The 18,947-nt window shown below is 43.4% G+C and overlaps 1 protein-coding gene across 2 annotated transcripts in view; it reads left to right on the plus strand.

Annotated features, from left to right (window-relative positions):
* The window catches only part of Nedd9 (neural precursor cell expressed, developmentally down-regulated 9), a 107,444-nt gene extending 91,173 nt beyond the window's left edge, over positions 1-16,271 (plus strand). For both annotated transcript variants that reach the window (XM_019207324.2, XM_010622859.3), the window contains exons 3-7: positions 7,035-7,136; positions 7,581-7,682; positions 8,488-9,729; positions 10,970-11,059; positions 13,964-16,271. In XM_019207324.2, coding sequence (XP_019062869.1) covers positions 7,035-7,136; positions 7,581-7,682; positions 8,488-9,729; positions 10,970-11,059; positions 13,964-14,473 — 2,046 coding nt within the window. In that variant the 3' untranslated portion in view covers positions 14,474-16,271. The remainder of the gene's footprint in view (positions 1-7,034; positions 7,137-7,580; positions 7,683-8,487; positions 9,730-10,969; positions 11,060-13,963) is intronic.
* Positions 16,272-18,947: the final 2,676 nt, after the last annotated feature.

Here is an 18,947-nt window from a genome sequence, read left to right on the forward strand (position 1 = left end):
TTTTTTTTTTGGTTTTTTTTTTTTCCCTTTTTTTTTTTTTTTTTTTTTAAAGCATATAAATTTTAAGTAACATATGGGCCGGGGATTTAGCTCAGTGGTTCCGCCGCTTGGTGTAAGGACCCGAGTTTGATCCCCAGTACCAAAAAAAATTTTTTTTAAAGTAACATATAATAGTTGCACATATTTATGGGTATGGTGTGGTATTTCATTCCTTGTATAAATGTATTTATCATATCAAGGTAATTGACACATCCATCCATCAACTTATCATTTCTTCATATTATGAACATTTGAAATCCTCTCTATTAGCCATTTTGATATATACAGTTGCTTATCAGCCATAGTTCTCCTACTGTGTTTTTGCTTTGTTTTGTTTTGTTTTTTTGTTGGTACTGGGAATAGAACTCAGGACCTTGCACTTGTGAGGCAGGCAGTGGAACCGCTGAGCTAAATCCCCAGCCCTCTCCTACTGAACTGTATAGAACATTAGAAATTATTATTTCCATCCAACTGCACCCCAGGTCCCATTAACCATCTTCTCTGTACCTCTCCCACTCCTGCTTCCCAGCCTCAGGTAACCTCTGGTATTCAGCTCTGTGTATGAGACCATCATTTTCCATTGCTTTATCTTCCTTTCTTAGGGCTGCCGGCAGCATGTGCAAAGAGGGGAAAGAGGCAAAACAAGAATGGAGGAGATGAGAGGACATGATAAGTAGATGCACCCTTGCATCAGAAGGAAGCAGGGAAACATGGCAGACTTGGGGATTCCCCTGAGCATTTATCTGCATGGCTGGTAGAAGGCTGCTCCCCCTCCTGTTTCCCTCAGTGCCCCATTGAGCCGGCAGCGAGCGCCTGAGAATCTGAAGTCTCCTAAACTCATGGCCTGTGTGGCTGTTGCCCTACCACAGTCCCAGCACCCAGCCAGGCCTGCTACCAGGGTCTAGGGAGCTATGCTTTTCCCAGGGGTCTTTTCCAACTCTTGTATTCCTGAACCAAGAATTTGGCAAGAAACCTATAAAAGGGTAATGAGGCTTTACATTTATTAAAGGTAGAGAAAGAAGTTCTGCCGAGTGAGTGTGGACCCATGCAGAAAAAGAAGTTCACTCAGCAGAGTGCAGAGCGACACACTGAAAGAGCTTAGTGGCCACGAGGTTAATGACAGCTGTCCTTTGTCTCCCCCATTTTTAGGTCAGGTCTAGGCTGTCCGATCAAAAACCTCCTTGGTTTTATGCCAGAAGAATTATTGAAGGTAGCATTCTCTGATTGGTCCCAGGTGCAGGACTAGAGCTCATGTCCTGGATCTCTGTCGTTGACAGTCCATGTCCACCTGCCCCCCAAGCTAGCCATGTCTTGATCTCCTATCTCAGCTCTGTGCTGATGAAGTAAAGTGGCTGCCCCAGGAAAGATGCACCCCTAAGGGCTCTCGCTGAGACCTTAGCATAAATGACACCATGTGAGCAGAAATTGCTGTGAGAGAAAGTGCTTTGCTTCCACACGTTCCAATGCGATGGGTGCGTGACCTGCTTCTTGGAGAGATCCTCTTGCATGTGGCAGCTTGTGGCCTTCCACTGAAAAGGCTTCATGTGCTGAGAATTTCACTCTGGGGTCCTGAGCTTGGGATCTTGCCATCTTTCTCCTTAGCTAATTGTCCTCATCTGTTAGTCAAATCAAAGCACATTTTCCCTGAGGTTTCCCAGTGGAGTGTCTTGCACTGCAGTGATAACAGTGGCAGTGCTAGTGTGATCAGCATAAAATAACAATCCAAGTAAATCTAATGATGGTTGTCAAGGACCAAAGTTTCTTGTCATTTGTTGCTTTGATTCAAAAATTCCCAGTGTCTCGTAGGCCTCACTTTAGCACTTTGTGGATTTGTGGAGGTCCGTTCCTATCTAATTTAAATCGACAATGATTAAATTTTTGTTTTTTTACCATGGTTTCATCATGAAACACTGTGAAAGAAAGCAGCCTGGAGATCTGTGAGTATTAAGACCCAGACAACTTTCTTATCCTACCAGAAAGCAAGCAAGAATTGACTGTTGTTTGACTTGTCCCCTATATTCCTCATTATCTTTGATTACATGTTGGACATTGTTACCTTTACAATTGTGTAGAAATAATAAGAGAAATAATAATTCTTTGTCTTCAGAGAGGAGTTTGTTTCCTCCCGTCAGCGTCACAGGCACACACATCTGATTTCATGCTTGTAGATTCTGTGCACAACCCTGACAACTTAAAGCCTGGCCACAGCCTATGCAAGCATGGGTTTACTTCTGTGGACTCTTTACCTTAGGATGCAGCTGTTCCCTTGGTGATTCGCACAGTCCAGGGCGCCACTACCCTCAAAGAAGCTATTAAAAGAAACCCACAACATAATGTTTCAGGCACCTGTTTCAGATCAGCTGACATTCCTATAGGAAATACTTCTCTTCCAAATGTTGACCTAGTACTTCTTTACTATCCTTTAACTCTGATGCTGTTTAAAAGATCATTGAAGCAGGGTGCTGTAATCTCAGCACACAGGAACCCTGAGGGAGAAGCATTGCATGTTTGAGCTCAGCTTGATCAACTTAGTGAAATACCAAGTCCCTGTCTCAAAATAAGGGTTGGAGCATGTAGCTCAATTGAAAGGTCCTGGGTTCAATCCTTAGTATCTACCCCCCCCAAAAAAAAACTTCTATTTCTTCTCTTCATTTGTTAAGCTACCTTCAGCAGGGTGAGTTACCCAGCCCATCGTTTCTGGAAGAAAAAATTCAAGGGTAAATTCTGTAAGACCCAGGTGACAACTGCAGTAACTGTAGCTGAGATTGAAAGGTTGACTCTATACCAGGAATTTTATGTACCTGACCTCCTTTTACACTCAAATAGCTGAGGAAGTATTATCATTTCAGTTTTACTAATGAGAAAAGAGGCTTAGAATGAATAAGTACTCAATCTTGTTCTCACAGGTGTGAAGGGGTAGAGTCAGGATTGGATCCAGCCCTGCTTGAAGCCAGCTTTTGTTGTGTTGTCAACCACTCCCATCTCCAGACCTAGTTCTTCCAGGATGCCAAAGACCAGTGGTCCTGTGGCCTCTGATATGCAGCTTCTTATGATAGGAGGTTGTCACACGTCCTCAGAACTAAAGCAGGTGTGATCCCTGCTCCTTTAAATTGCATTTTCCTTCTGGAGACAAGGTAGAAAGCAGGGTTTGTTTCGCTGCTTTTGTCCAGAACACTCTCCCATATGTTTCTGGCATGTGGCTGAGAAGAAGCCAGGTGTGCATTACACTTGCACACCCGATGGTGAGAGGAACCGTCCCAAGGTTGCGCCCCTCCCATGGATGCTCAAGTCCCTTATATAAGATTGTGCAGTATTTACATAGAACCTACACGTCTTCCTGAACTTTAAATCATGTGTAGATGACTTAACACCTCTTGCAATGTAAACAGTTGCTATGTTGTCTTGTCTGAGGAATAATGAAATGACAAGGAAAAGCTATCTGTGTTCAGTACAGATACCACTTTCCCCTTGTATTTTCCATCTGAGGTTGGGTATAGGCAGGCACGGGACCTGCAGGCACAGAGGGCTGGCTGTGTTAGACATCTTTGTGGACAGCTCCTGAGCCGAGATCTGAGGCTGCAAATGCGCTGAATCAAACATGATTACATGCTGGGTTGGGGTTAAACTGAGGCTGTTTTCTTGTTTTTATGTAAACACATCGGAGAACTAAGGAAACCTCAACCTTTGGTCTTCTTGATCCTATCCTGCCACACCCAGCCTTGGAGATTTGTTCGGTGAACTGTTCTTTCTTCAGTGCTCAGTATATGCTCTGTGCATGTATGGAAATATCACACAGAACACCATTAATTTACTAATTAATTAATATGGATTAATTTTAAAAACACGAGAGCAAAAACAAACACAGGTGCTTACAATCTACCCTTTTTCATTGGATTTTTTTTTTTTTTTAAACAAGTTCTCACACAGTTCAGGCTGGCCTTGAACTCACTATGTAGACCAGGCTGGCCTCTACCTCCCAGGGATCCTCCTGCCTCAGCCCTGACTGCTGGGATTATAGATTCGAGCCATCACCTGGCAACAGTCTGCCCCTTTCTCTGCTGTGTCTTGGGACTCTCTCCTTACTTGACAAGACTGCTTTACTAACATCTGAGTAAGGCAGGATTCCTCATGGGGCAGGGTCCAAAAAGCCACATCTGAAAGTGCAAAGTCCCAGTAGCAGTTGGGGGGGTCACAGGGCCCCCCCCCAGGTCCTCACCATTTAGCCTCTTCAGGCCACAGTAATGAATTAAGAGGTCCATTTGGTAATTCCTAAGGCTAAACTCTGGTAACTAAATACAAAACGAGAATGAAAGGAATGCAGAAAAGAAAAACAAATGGAGGAAGAAAAGGAAATGGAAATCCTGGCTTGATTTCATTCAGAAAATTGGTTCACAAATGCCCTTTTCGAGGCGATTCCTTCCCTGCCTCTCTGTACAAACGTCTGGGAGGCCCTGTGGCTCTCGGGGCCGAGTGAGGAGACTGCAGAGTTTCTGTGTGCTCTGTGGATCAGGAACACGAGGCTCTAATGAACCGCAGAACTGGAGGCTAAGGTACAGCTCGGTCAGCACTTTGCTCTGTGGAGAGAACACGCAGTTGGCACAAAGGCCATCACCCAAGAGGTCACGGCTGAATGTGTCCAAGTGGTCTGGCTTCCCAGTCTCGCGGATGTCACCGCGCAGATCACTAAATGCCCCGGACGAGTCCAACCAGATGGAAAACACTGGTCGCGCTGGAATGCCACTCGCGGACCAGTGTGAGTTAGAGTGTGCCGTCGGTCAGGAATGCTGGAGTCAGGGTAGGTTGTATTTTGCTGGCTTTTTCCCCCTGCGGTTTTCGCCATCTGTTTCTTTGAATGTATAAACAAGGAAAATGACTGGTTAGGAATGTGAAGTTTTTAAAAACCAGATGACCACAGGCAGCCTCTAAATGAGAAAGAGAGCAAGTTGGGGTTCTGTGACATTTGTCAGGAAGTGAAACGTTAAGTACCGAGAAGCACGAACGCATGGACAAAAACTGAGCATCCACGAGGCAAGGCGCAGCTCTGGGTCAGGTCCAGGCCGCAGGCTCAAATCTGACGTTTCCACCTCACCTGATGCAGCTTTCAGACACCCGCGGCACCCCGATCTCCTGCTCCCTCCCCTTTTTAAATGAAGGGTGTATAGTTAGGCTGGCCTTCACCACAGCCAGCCTGGCTCTCAATTAGCATCATTCCAAAGTTGGCAACCTTGGAAGGAATCCATTCTTAGAAACGTTTAGGCTGAACAAAAGCTGCGTTGTGAGCAGGTTCTATTATGAGGCTGAAACAGATTTCTAAATAGAGGAGCTGATGAGATAGACGAGGAGACCTTCTTCACTTCTCTTCTAGACAATAGTGAGTGCAAGAAAAACAAAAGGAAAAAGAAAAGCTTATACGAGGGCATCAGGCGCACTGCTCTACCTAATAAACCTTCAAGCAGTAGGCTGTGGAGAGACTTGATGGAAATGCTGAGTGCATACTAATCTCTCTTACCTTCACTGCAAGAAATAACCAGCTGTGAACACCAGGGATCTTAAATAGGCCTCTTGGAGCCCCGGGAGAAGGGCATTGGTGCATTTGGCTGTGTTCCACCCATTTCGGCACAGGATGGAAGCGGTGCATTTCTCACATAGTTTTGTAGGCAGCTTGACGCCAGAGTGTTCACATTAGAGAAAGGATAAAAGATGAGGGTTTCTTAGGGAACAACTGACTCTTCTTAATTTGCAATGTCTGTTCTCAAAGACGTTGTGGGCAGTTCATGAAGTAGACACTGTTGGTGACTCTGGGGGTGGGAGGAAAGTGAAAACAAGACCCTAGCAATTCAAATGCCCTAGGAGAAGATTAAATACATTTCAAAATAAATTAAGTTCAAATAATGACTCTGCCCATGCTTAGGGTACCAGTGCTGTATGTAGACAGGAAAATAGGAGCCCAGAGGGTGAGATTGATTTTTTTTTGGCATCAGTTTAGATGCCAGAGCCGCAGTGAGTGCATTTGACTTCTGACATCCCCCGGTGCAGGAACTGTAGGGGATGTTTGCTTCCCCAGTACAAATGGAAAAATGATGGGCAGCAGAGGTCAGGAGACGGGAGCTGTGTTCCTGTGGCTTCCTGAATCAATGCAGTCAGCTCTGTGTCTCAGGTTCGCAGCTCAGGATTCAACCTACCACCCGTCAAAATGTGTGGGAAAACACTTGCCACGTACTGACCATAGATGGGCTTTTTTCTGTCATCGTCCCCTAAACAACTATAGGCTATAACAACTATGACAGCAGTTCCATTGGATTAGTGTGAGTAGTGACACATGTAAGGAGATGCATGTTGGTTCTCTGCAACAGTCGTCCACAAAGATTTTGGTATCTGAAGAGGGACCTGGAGCCCATCTTGCATAGACATTGAGGGACAGCTGTATTTCATTTGTTTCTTGAATTGAAAGCTCCCTGAAGCTTCTGAGGTCAGCGCTGTTGAGTACCAGCTTTGTAGGAGTACTCTAGTGACCTGTGGAATTTTAATTATAATCATCATAATGATGTCAGATGAAGAGGCCTGCTAGAGAAGGTATGAGAAGAATTTTAAGTGGCCAAACTGTTGGCTTTTTTTACTTTACAGAGTTGCAGAGCCTTTTTTTTTTTTTTTTTTAATTCAGTATGCCTTTGGCCTCTCCAGAAAGGATCATCTGGGACTTTGATAATTTAAACACCAAGTGTAGTTTGGGAACTGACACTGCAGCTGATGAACTGTGAGATGATTCTGTGGCCATGAGGAAGAACAGATATTTCAAGGACTGGCTTCATACTGGGATCCAAAAGGAATTAGTGTTTTCTTGTCATCTTCCTTTTCTCTATTTTCTGTTTTTCTTCCCTTCACTTTCTTCCTCCCCTCCTTAAGGGAGAGAGATAAGAGACAGATGTCCAGTTTGGAGGCCAGGAGAGTCAAGAGGATTCAGGCTTGCTATTTTATACCTCTGTTTTCACCCACAGGTGGTCACCCCTGTGAGGACAGGCCATGGCTATGTGTACGAGTACCCATCCAGATACCAAAAGGATGTCTACGATATCCCTCCTTCCCACACCACTCAAGGGGTAGGTACAGGGCCAGGGTCCTCAGGGGAGGGAGCTCTTGGTGCAGCCTGCCTTGAATTCTAGAGGAAAGGGCGTTCACAAATTATAAATATTTCATGGGAGGCTTTGTTTAGGTCATCAATCCAGGGGCCACTTTAGCCACTTTTTAAAATTATATTTCCTGGATTTGCCTTATCAGAAAGCCCTAGTGTTTTATCTGAGAGAGCTCTTGTTGCTTTATCAGTTTATCATTTTTATTTCAGAAAGCATAAAATTTAAGTTACAATGTAAAGAGGAGACAGGGTAGGTATTCAATCTAAGTCAAAGAACACAAAGCTTATTTTTTAACAAATTCCATCAATCCCTTATGGCATGGAATTTTGCTGCCAGAGATCAAGCCTGTACATAACCTGGTAAATAAATGCAGACATTTCCAAGGCGGGTAACAGAAGTGTTTCTTTTCAGGTATACGACATCCCTCCCTCATCTGTGAAAGGCCCTGTGTTTTCAGCTCCAGTGAGAGAGGTAAAACCTCAAGGAGTGTACGATATCCCTCCTACTAAAGGGGTAAGTACGCTACTGAGAGCAGCCACAAAGGAAGTGTGTGTGTGTGTGTGTGTGTGTGTGTGTGTGTGTGTGTGTGTGTGTGTAGGGCGTTCATTTGGAATAAAACGAAGAGCAAACCCAAAGGGGGAAAACTAGTCTTAGTGAAGGAAGGAAGGGAGGAGGGGAAAGGAAAAATTTTAGGGAGTCCAATTTTAGAGGCTCCTCTTATAAAAGTAGGGAAGTCAAGAAGGAGAGCCAATTGGAAGAGAAGATAATTGGCTCAGTCTGGCACGTTCTACTGCTTATCTTTATGTAGGGTTTTAGACTTACTCGGTCCACATGTTAAGAGTTAGCTCATTTGATTCACTCCATTTCCTTTTGGAGTAACCACCAAAAGTAAAGGAATCACCTTTCACAGATAAGGGGACCGTGTCTCAACACTTACGGGACTCATTTGGTTTCACATGGTTGGCGTGATGACCAGGGAGTCCGGGAGAGACCTCAGGCGTCCTGACCCTTGCCCGAGTGTGTTAATGCATCATCTCCCTCTTGGGAAGGACACCCAGGAGGAGGTGGTTAGGGACCTAGAACTGGGACCCAAGGACAAGCAGCTCAGCCAGGAGGGCTCCCCACCCGCATCAGCCTGAAACCACACTGACTGCCCTGTCCTGGATAGGGAGGGACGCCCTGCAGCACCCTGGGAACTACCTCCTGTTGGAGGGAGGAACAAGAAGAGAAGCCGAAAATGGGCGAGGATCCCGGGCTACATTCGGTGGGTTCCCGAGAGCCAACTCCACAAATAAGTCTTTTGCTTTTTATTTTTCAGGTCTATGCCATCCCACCTTCTGCTTGCCGAGATGAAGCAGGGCTTAGGGAAAAGGAATATGATTTCCCTCCTCCCATGAAACAAGTCGGAAGGGCCGACATCAGACCGGAGGGGGTTTATGACATCCCCCCCAGCAGTGCCAAGCTGGGGGGCAAGGACCTGCACACGAAGTACAGCTGTGATGGGCTGGGTGCGGCTGAACCAGTGGCACGAAGGCACCAGAGCCTTTCCCTGCACCACCCTTACCCACCACCGGCACAACCAGGGGGCCCGCAGAACGATGCCTACGATGTTCCCCGAGGAGTTCAGTTTCTGGAGCCAGCAGCAGAAGCCAGTGAGAAAGCAAACCCTGAAGAGAGGGATGGCATTTACGATGTCCCTCTGCACAACGCCCCAGACACAAAAGGCCCTCGGGACGTGGTTGATGGCATCAACCGGCTGTCTTTCTCCAGTACAGGGAGCACCAGGAGTAACATGTCCACGTCATCCACCTCCTCCAAGGAGTCCTCATTGTCAGCCTCCCCAGCCCAGGACAAAAGGCTCTTCCTGGATCCAGATTCTGCCATCGAGAGACTCCAGAGGCTCCAGCAGGCCCTGGAGATGGGCGTGTGCAGCCTGATGGCACTGGTGACCACGGACTGGCGGTCCTACGGCTACATGGAAAGGCACATCAACGAGATCCGCGCGGCCGTGGACAGGGTAGAGCTGCTACTGCGGGAGTACCTCCACTTCGCCAAGGGAGCTGTAGCCAATGCCTCCTGCCTCCCAGAACTTGTGCTGCACAACAAAATGAAGAGGGAGCTCCAAAGAGTGGAAGACTCCCACCAGATCCTGAGCCAAACCAGCCATGACTTAAATGAATGCAGCTGGTCTCTGAATATCCTGGCCATCAACAAACCCCAGAACAAATGTGACGATCTGGACCGGTTTGTGATGGTGGCCAAGACGGTACCTGACGACGCCAAGCAGCTGACCACCACCATCAACACCAATGCAGAGACCCTCTTCACACTGGGCCCCGGCAGTCTGCATCTGAAGAACGGGCCCGAGAGCATCATGAACTCCACCGAGTACCCACATGCTGGCTCCCAGACGCAGCTGCTGCATCCTGGTGACTGCAAGGCTCAGGCCCACAGTAAGCCAATGCCCCCCACCCTGGTCAAGGAGCAGCCACCTGACTGTAGCAGCAGCGATGGCTCTGAGAGGAGCTGGATGGATGACTATGATTATGTCCATCTCCAGGTAAAGAAACCAGACTCATACACTTCTACACTCACACGCAAGGAGCCCGGAGGGCTGTTAGGCTGGCGAAGCATGACTAGTGTCAATCCAAATCCAAGAATTTGGAAGTTGGAGATGATACTGAACACTGAACTGAGAGTCTTGTGACCTTGGCTTAAGGCCATGCTCGCACAGTAATTGTGTGGCCAGTGTATTAACTTCCCCAGGCCTTAATTTTCATTGACAAAATGAATGAGCTACTAGGTTGGATTAGATTCCACTGATACGCCTCCAAGAAAGGAAGAGACTCTCCAAGTAGGATAGCAGGTCCTCTGACCATATCAACTCCATTTCTATTTGCCTTTTATGATACAGTTCTGTGTGGTAGTTTATTTGAAAGTTTTCATTGTTATGAAAAACAATTGAAAACTACTATACCTGGAGAATTTCTAAGGTCCCCTCAAGGTCTATTGTGTGTGTCTAATTACTTACAGAGAAACTTCGTCCCATCTCAGGCTCACTTTTCCAGTTGGCTTAGAGTTTAACTTGCATCCAGGCAATTGTGTTAGCACAATCTGCCTTCTACATGTGGAATTTCCACCAAGTTCCAAGTGACCTAGGACTCTTGACAGCTTGCCCTTCCACTTTGAAGTTTTAAAACACTCTACCAAGATTCATTATTTAGAATTTGGACTGGTTTTTTTTTTTAATTTGGCTGAGAGCCATGCATTAATTACATCGAAAACTGTTAAACTACTAATGCCCCTGAGTGTGAGAAAGTAGAGCAGGGTCAGCTCAGCCACACCTGGTGCTGAGGCATGGCAAATTCGCCCAGCCTAACACTGGGAAGTACTCATTTGCAGTAGAGAAACAGAGGTGATTCAGAGAAACTAGAAATGCAGACCACAGTTGGACAAATACTTGGAAGTTTATGGGTTAACAAATACTTTAGGACCAAAGAACCATGAAAAGTACTTCTTAAGGACTCATAGGACGCTCTCTGAAAATGGCAAGGTGGAACAGAGAACACAGAACCCACATGGAAAGAGCTTTGGTTTTTAGCCTTGGCTTCTCCAGGGACATTGGACGTCTGGCTGAGAAGCCTGTCATCCTTGTGGGATTCACAGGGTCTAATTGGGCATGCAGGAAGTGACCATGGCTGGGGACAATGAAAGAGTATGTATGCATCTGTCAATGAAATTGTTGGCACAGGTGTCTCACGGGGATGATGTAATGTGTTCTTTATGTTGAAAAATAATAGGGTAAAGAGGAGTTTGAGAGGCAACAGAAGGAGCTGTTGGAAAAAGAGAATATCATCAAACAGAGCAAGATGCAGCTGGAACATCACCAGGTAAGCTCAATTAGAATAAAAACTCTGGTGGTACAAAGGTTTCCAACTTAGTAGGGAAAGTGTAACTTCAAAAGACTATGACTTGGATCCTGCCAACACACTGGAATAAATAAGCTCCAAGGCATATAATAGGGTGTAAGAACAAAGAGAAGGTTTATGGCCTTGCTAATCCAGCTGGATGTACCTGGATTATATCCAAATGACATTTTTCTTCAGGCTATGCCTGTTAATACATATTAGGACTATTTGGGTTAAAGCTTTTCATCTCAAGACACAAGAACTACTGAAGCTCACCCAAGCAAAGGAGTTTCATATTGAGGCCATAGTAAAGGAATTCAAGAACAAAAAATGAAACTATAGCCTACTTTGGAAAAATAGGACTCGTATTCCCTTTTCTTATGCTTCCTTTGCTTCTCCCCCACCCTCATCTCTTACTCTTGTTCCCCATTTATATCTGCTTCATTCCCCATATTTTTTATATTTCCTCACCAACCCACTTATCTGGCTCCCCTTTAACTTTACAGAATCCATGAAAGGCCACTCAAGGCCTTCCTATGATGGCATTTTACCTCAGAGTCCTCAGCTGAAGACCACTCCCTGAGGTTCCTTAGATTCTCTGTCTCTGCCTCTCTCTCTCTCTCTCTCTCCCTCTCTCTCTCTCTCTCTCTCTCTCTCTCTCTCTCTCTCACACACACACACACACACACACACACACGTCTTCTTGTCCCTTGCCAGCAACACAAGCCTGTGTCTTGCCATGTGTGGTTCAGTTTAAGGGAAGGGAGGGTAGGAAATTGTGTCTTTAAAATATAACATTTACCAGGGACTTTGGGCAGGACATGTTCATTCAAAAGTTGAGTATAAGCAGGGCAGATAATGAGGAATATTGCTAGGATAGGGGCATAAAAATACAGGAAAAAGGATTGAAGATTTACAAGCCTTTTAAGATGAAATGAAATGGAATGGCGTGCAACATGAAATGGTCTTCTGTCTCTGGAAACCTGAACTTTAATCCTTGCCTTCTGACTAACTGATTATGTCACCTTAGGCAAGTCATGTAACCTCTTTGAACTTCAGTTATTTCTCTAGAAAATGGAAAGTGTCTCCCATCTGATGACAATACACTGAGGCACATATTCACAAAAGCATAAGCTACATGAAACAATTCATTATGATGAAATACCTTAGAACATCACCCTGGAGCTGTTTGTGTTTGCATGGGCATTTGGTCAGGTAGGACAGTAAGGTTTTAGGGAACTTGCTGAAACCATAGTTATTCCTAAGAAGTAAGCAGATTTCATAGAAAAGTCAGGCTGGCTATGCATTTCTCTCAGGAAAAGCCAAGGTGAGGCTCTTCCTGTTCAGACTCAGCTCTGCATCAGGCTAAGAGATTAACTGAGTCCTAAGAGCAAATCACAGATAATCCTGACCTACAAAAGAGAGGTCTCTCCTGAGTCTTGGTGGAATAACTACAAATTATTATAATTGCAGTTTAAATAATATTCCACTTAGGAACAGTGAAGAGAGAGGCAAGAAAGCTAACACACACGACTCTGTATGGGTCCTTTCTTTTAAAGCTAGGGAGAGAGGTTAATCATTATGATGTACAATTTGCATTCAGATTTCTTTAGCTGCAATCTTTTCTAAGAACAAATATATCTATATGTATTAGCCTCCCTATAGTGCTGGGTAATAACATATCTACACATCTTGGCAGAGTAGGAGAAACAGGAATATATCATGAATTGTCATTTCATCGAAGCATTTTGGAGAGTCATGGCTTTCTCTAACATGAAGCAAACTGTTGATTTATTTCACTAAAAGATTACATTTGGCTTCCCTTGGTACTGTTAAACGTTTAATAAACTGTAGGGACTGGGAAAGGGGATGTTACCAGCACACCACTCCAGTGAGTCCTGGTCTCCTGTGAGCCACAACAGCACAAAGTGAATTAAAGACAGGAAACAAGACTTAGGAGGCTGGGTTCTGGGCCTGATCCATACTGCTCTGGGCAGCAAAGACAAAGCACCCCTAGCTTGCCACTGTTTTATTCAGATTCATAGGGAATAACAGATGGCTCAGAGGGCAGTAATAATCCTAAATTGACAAGGATCTTATAATCGAGGAAGTATCAGATGTCTCAGAGGGTGGTGGTAATCTAATGACCATGAGGATCTTATGCTGATAAGGATTTTAGGTCATTGAGAAGCTTATGTTGATTAGAACCCTAAAATGAGCAAAGACATTCTTACAACAGTAGATGGGATGAGTTAAACTGATAAGGAATTGGTCCCTCCCCAGGTGAAACCTTTTACTACTAGGTTCTCAAGGAACCAGGATGTCTTCAACTGATGTGCCTTTGAGTGTCCTAGCATTACAGGACCATTGAGGTCTCAGCTGTGGCTGGAAGCGAAAATGGAGTTATGTTTCAGCATGTTAAAATCAGCCTATAGGCAAGAATACTAGACCTAATCATAATTTAATTGTGAAATGATTTTTCCCAAAAATTATGTAGAATGGCTCCTGACAATAAACATTTACACAGAGCCAACCATATACAAGACACTGTTCTGAGAACTTTGTAAATATTAACTCATTTACCCTTCAGAAAGGTCTAGATGACAAGGCTGAAGTATAAACCCTATACTTCCAGCCAGAAAGCAGAAGAGACCAGAGGTATAATTACAGAAGGTCTGTATTCAGGGATTCCTGAGGAATCATCTTTCCCAACATCTGCATTGTACAGTTTAGGAAGCAAGGTGGCTTGACCAAGGCCCGGTAGCCAGTAAGCATCTGACACATATAAGGGATTAAACCCAGTGTCTTTGACTCCATGCCCAGGTTCGTTTGAATTACAGCACACTGTCTCACCCTTCATTAAATCTACTTTTGTCTTCCTTTCAGCTGAGTCAGTTCCAGCTGTTAGAACAAGAAATTACAAAGCCTGTGGAGAATGATATCTCCAAGTGGAAGCCCTCTCAGAACCTCCCAGCCACAAACAGCAGCGTGGGTGCCCAGGACAGGCAGTTGCTCTGCTTCTACTATGACCAATGTGAGACCCATTTCATATCCCTCCTCAATGCCATCGACGCACTCTTCAGCTGTGTCAGCTCAGCCCAGCCTCCTCGGATCTTTGTGGCCCACAGCAAGTTCGTCATCCTCAGCGCACACAAACTGGTATTCATCGGAGACACACTGACAAGGCAGGTGGCTGCACAAGACATTCGAAACAAAGTCATGAACTCCAGCAACCAGCTCTGTGAACAGCTCAAGACTATAGTTATGGCAACCAAGATGGCCGCCCTGCATTACCCCAGCACCACCGCCCTGCAGGAGATGGTCCACCAGGTGACAGACCTGTCCAGGCATGCTCAGCTCTTCAAGCGCTCTTTGTTAGAGATGGCAACGTTCTGAATAGACGAGGCGGAAAAGGGGACAGCATGAATGGTTTCTTAGGAAAACTGGAAAAACGATCTGGTTTTTGTAAATATTATCTATTTTTGTAGATATTTTATATGAAAGTGAAATATTTTAACATTTTATGAGGTAGACAACTTTCAGAAATTCAGGGAGCTAGAGAGGGGAATCTTTTTCTTTTTCCCTGTGTGGTTCTTAAGTATACATATAAGTATCTAAGACATAAGCTGTACAGAAACTTCTCCATGTGTGTGAATGACTGTGTATTCATGGGATTTTGTAAATGTTTGTCTGATACATTCCATTTAAGAAACATGAATTAAGAAGCACCTTAGTTAAGCACCCCCTAATGCTGCATTTTGGAGTTTTTAAAAAAATTGTTACTGTTTAGGAAATGTTCCAACTGGCTGTAATATTGCTCTAGCTGTAGTAGTGAATACTGAGCACAGCACACACAAGTCTGGGAAATACAGTATATTTACAAGTGTTCACCTCCCACACAGTGCAGCACTGTACCTTATTCTTTTTAAACCTTTTTCAAAATTGCTGCCTAGAACACATCATGGCAAACCTCCCACTTCTGGTTGAAAAGCTCTCTTGGAGGGCAAATTTCAGAGAATACGTTAACTGAGGCCCAAATAGTTGAGGTGCAGCCAACAGGAGACACATATATATGTACTGTATCGAGAGACCATGTCTACAGTTGGGATTGGCTATTTCAACACAGAGAGGTAGACCCAGTAAAGGGTAATAATTGTTTCCCTAGGGCTGTGTAATCTTACGCATTTGTGAGTGGTTCAGCCATCACGTTTTCCAAAAGATATTTTCAGAGTTGTGAAAATAAAAACTATTTGGAGTGGGAATTCACAATGACACATCAGAGTGTGATTTCCACAAAAAACAAGGAATGGTTCTGTCTGCCAGTGGTAAGTAGAGGCCTTTCTGACTCTTCACTTTCATTTAATGTACTTCTGTCCCATTACCTGAGGAAAGCTGGCCAGGTCCTTGGTCACTGACCTTCAGAGCCACCTGGCTGTATCCTGGTCACTTGGCTTCATCTTACACCCTCCTCAAAACCCATATATGGACACTTGATTCTCAGGGCGGCTGTGGAGGGTCCTTCTGATCTTCACAACTCCATGTGGCTAGTGTCCTTGTGGTTCAGACCCGCCGCCACCTCACAGCTAGTCCCAGCATTTGTCCAGTCTCAGCTGCTGGGTGTAGACACTCAGCACAGCCATCAGATTCATCATGAGCAGATGAAATCCCTTCCCACCTAGTGGGTAAATGTGTTCAGGTATTTCCAAGAAGCCACATTTTCTATAGCCTTTCAGACCACAGCATTCTAGGCTTTTTGGAAACGTGTTTTTATTTGCAGTATATTTCTTGGCCAAATTACTGATTTTAAACAACCAAATCATTGGACCAGGAAAGGATGTAAGAAAAATGCATGTCCTCTGGGTGATTTTAAGAAATAGGTGGCAATTATAGAAGGTGCTTTTCAAATCAACTGCTATTATCATTCTCAAGGTTCTACACTACTACAAGAAGATTCAAAAGTATATTGTTATATGACAAATAGATGTCTGTGTGGAGGAAAGGAGTTGCTGAACACCAATAACACTTGAAGATGTTAAAAGTCTGCCCTTGTAGGTTTCATTGTATAATGTATATTTCTTAGGAGATAACAGACTTATTCTAAGCTATGTGGTGATATTTCACATCTTCAAAGGCAGAATGTTCAATTTCTATTATGTTATTTGCCATCTTGTATGTAGAGGCTATTTTTAAGTCATTAAATTTTTAGATCTCTTTTTATAGTCACTGGCTCTTCTTTTCCATATTTCTGTCTTGATCATATAATTATATTTTGGCCTCAATATAGAAAGTTAAATTGTGATAATTTTATCAGTGCTATAGATCTGAATATTTCATTGGGTGTGTTTGTGTGTGTGTGTGTGAGAGAGAGAGAGTTCAGTAAATTCTATAACTTGTGGATATTACCAAATTAAAGTGTCTGGAACAAGACTTCACTTCGTCAGAAATTCCATATATTTAGTAATGGGTAGGATGATTTCTGGTTGTGTTACATTGGTTTTACCATTCATGTAATTATACAATCAAAAGGAACTGCTCTATTCATTCTGAAATAGACATTAAAAAGGTAATTGAAAGCAAACTCTTGAAGAAAAAATTCATAATTATGTAAATTATTGCTTTTAATATTTGGCCCATTTCAAGAATCCCACTGAGATTTACAGATAAAGTATCTGAATATACCTTGTATGATTTTCCTGCACATATAAGAATTAAATGATTTGGGGGGGGTACCAGGGATCAAACTCAGGACCTTGCCACTTGGAATGCATGCAGTGGCACCACTGAGCTAAATCCTTGGCCCAGCATTAAATGATTTTTGACAAAAATCTCAGTGCACTTCAGTGGGGAAATGGACTGTGGGGAAAAAAATGGTGCTAGAGCAATTAATCTCTATGGAAAAAAAATGAGTACATTACATCTAATACAAATAAATTAATTCAAATAGCTCTAAATGTAAAACAAAACTAAAACTAAAAGAAAATATGATCATAAAGTTCAATAAAGAGAGCATAAAACATGATTCATAAATTGATAAATTGAACATCAAATTTTTAAAATGTTAATGGTCTAAGGAGACCATTACGGAAACAAGATTTAAGCAACAGATCAATGCAAAAACGTATACTATACTACCAGGATAAAAAGATAAAGAACTACATTTTTTTAACAAGGCAAAAATTTTGAGTAGAAATGTCACAGAAGAAGACATATAAATAGATGAGAAGCAAGTGAAATACAACCCACCCCAAATAGACCTACTAAAACGACAAGTCCTACCGCTGGCGAAAGAAAGGAAGTAAATCATAGCTCTCATACACCAAGAATATGAAAATGACACAAATGCTTTGGAAAACAGATTGGCAATTAAAAAACTTAACCTATACCTATTACATGACCTACCTTCTAGGTATTTACCCAAGAGAAATAAAAGCATACATTCATATAAAGACGTATAAGAATATTTATTATAGCTCGGTAGCAAAAGCCAAAAAGTAGCCAAAGATGTACATGAATGGAAATACACTATTCAGATGGTTGTGATGGATTTATGGATACTGAGTGTGCAAACTCAAGTTGTAGGCTTCAAATGTGTATAATTGTTTTCGTCATCACTTTTTAAAGTAAATGATCTAGTTACTGCCATTGAAAGTCAGATATTCTCAGACTGGAAGGCAAAGTATATGTTATTTAAAAGTTACCCAATTAAATGAAAATTCATATAAGTTTAAAGCAAAGGGCTAGAAATACATAGAGAATGAACATTCTAATTATTAAAAAAGCTGAAGCGAGCCAGGCATGGTGGCGCGCGCCTGTACTACCAGCACTCAGGAGACTAAGGCAGAAGGATCACCATGAATTTGGGGCCAGCTTGGGCTACATAGTTCAAATCCAGCCTGAACTACATGGTGAAAGCCTGTCTCAAATTCCCCTCCCAAAAAAGCTGAGGTAGTCATATTAATAACATAGAATTTAGAATGGGGCAAACAGGTACACTGCACAATTACCGCGCCAACTCACAACCAATACAAAACATTCCTAAGCGTACATGTACACAAGTTAAAAAGGCATGGATCAAAAATGAATATAACTGAAAGGAAAAATGCCAAATCTGTAATGACAGGTGGAGACTTTGACAGATTCTCCCCAGTAATTACTAAAACAAGAACATTTTTACAAATAAGCAATAGTTGGCAAGAATAGAAGTCTCCTACGTAGCTACTGGAAGTGTACAATGATGCAAGCATTTCAGAAATAGCCTAATAATCTGTATACTTTGGATGTAATGTACCAATTCCAAGTATAGATATTTACTCAAGAAAAAATGAAAACATACATCTACATAAAAACCTAACTACTTTATTCGTACTCGTACTAAAATGGAAAGAGTGCAAATCCCTAACTTTGGGGCACCCATCCACCCAGGGGGGTGCTGTTGAGGAGCAGAGACCTGAGCTCGCGCTGGCAAAGAGAGCACAGATGTACTACACTCTAGACGATGCAAACCTACTTCGTAGTGATGACTCAGCCACGATTTCCAGAGGTCGGGGTAGGGGTGGTGGATTTCCTGAGAAAGAGCACAGAGGACTTGCTCGTGGGGTGCCCACGTCTAGTACCCATGCTGCCCGACACTGCACGATCTTCACGATGGTGGGAACGCCTCATACTTCGCACTGTGCGACATGGTTGACAGTCACCACACCACAATACATGCTTAAAATAGCTTTTTCTTGCATTTAAGCTTTACCTGAATAAAGTTTATTTTTAAAAAGAGGTTTTCTGTTGCTGGGGATTTAGCTCAGTGGTTTGGTGGCCTGCCTTGCAAGCACAAGGACCCGAGTTCAATCCCCGGTACCAAAAAAAAAAAAAAAAA

This window comes from Fukomys damarensis, unplaced genomic scaffold (assembly GCF_012274545.1).
Source record: "Fukomys damarensis isolate Sample0158 unplaced genomic scaffold, DMR_v1.0_HiC HiC_scaffold_10, whole genome shotgun sequence".
Lineage (NCBI taxonomy): Eukaryota > Metazoa > Chordata > Mammalia > Rodentia > Bathyergidae > Fukomys > Fukomys damarensis.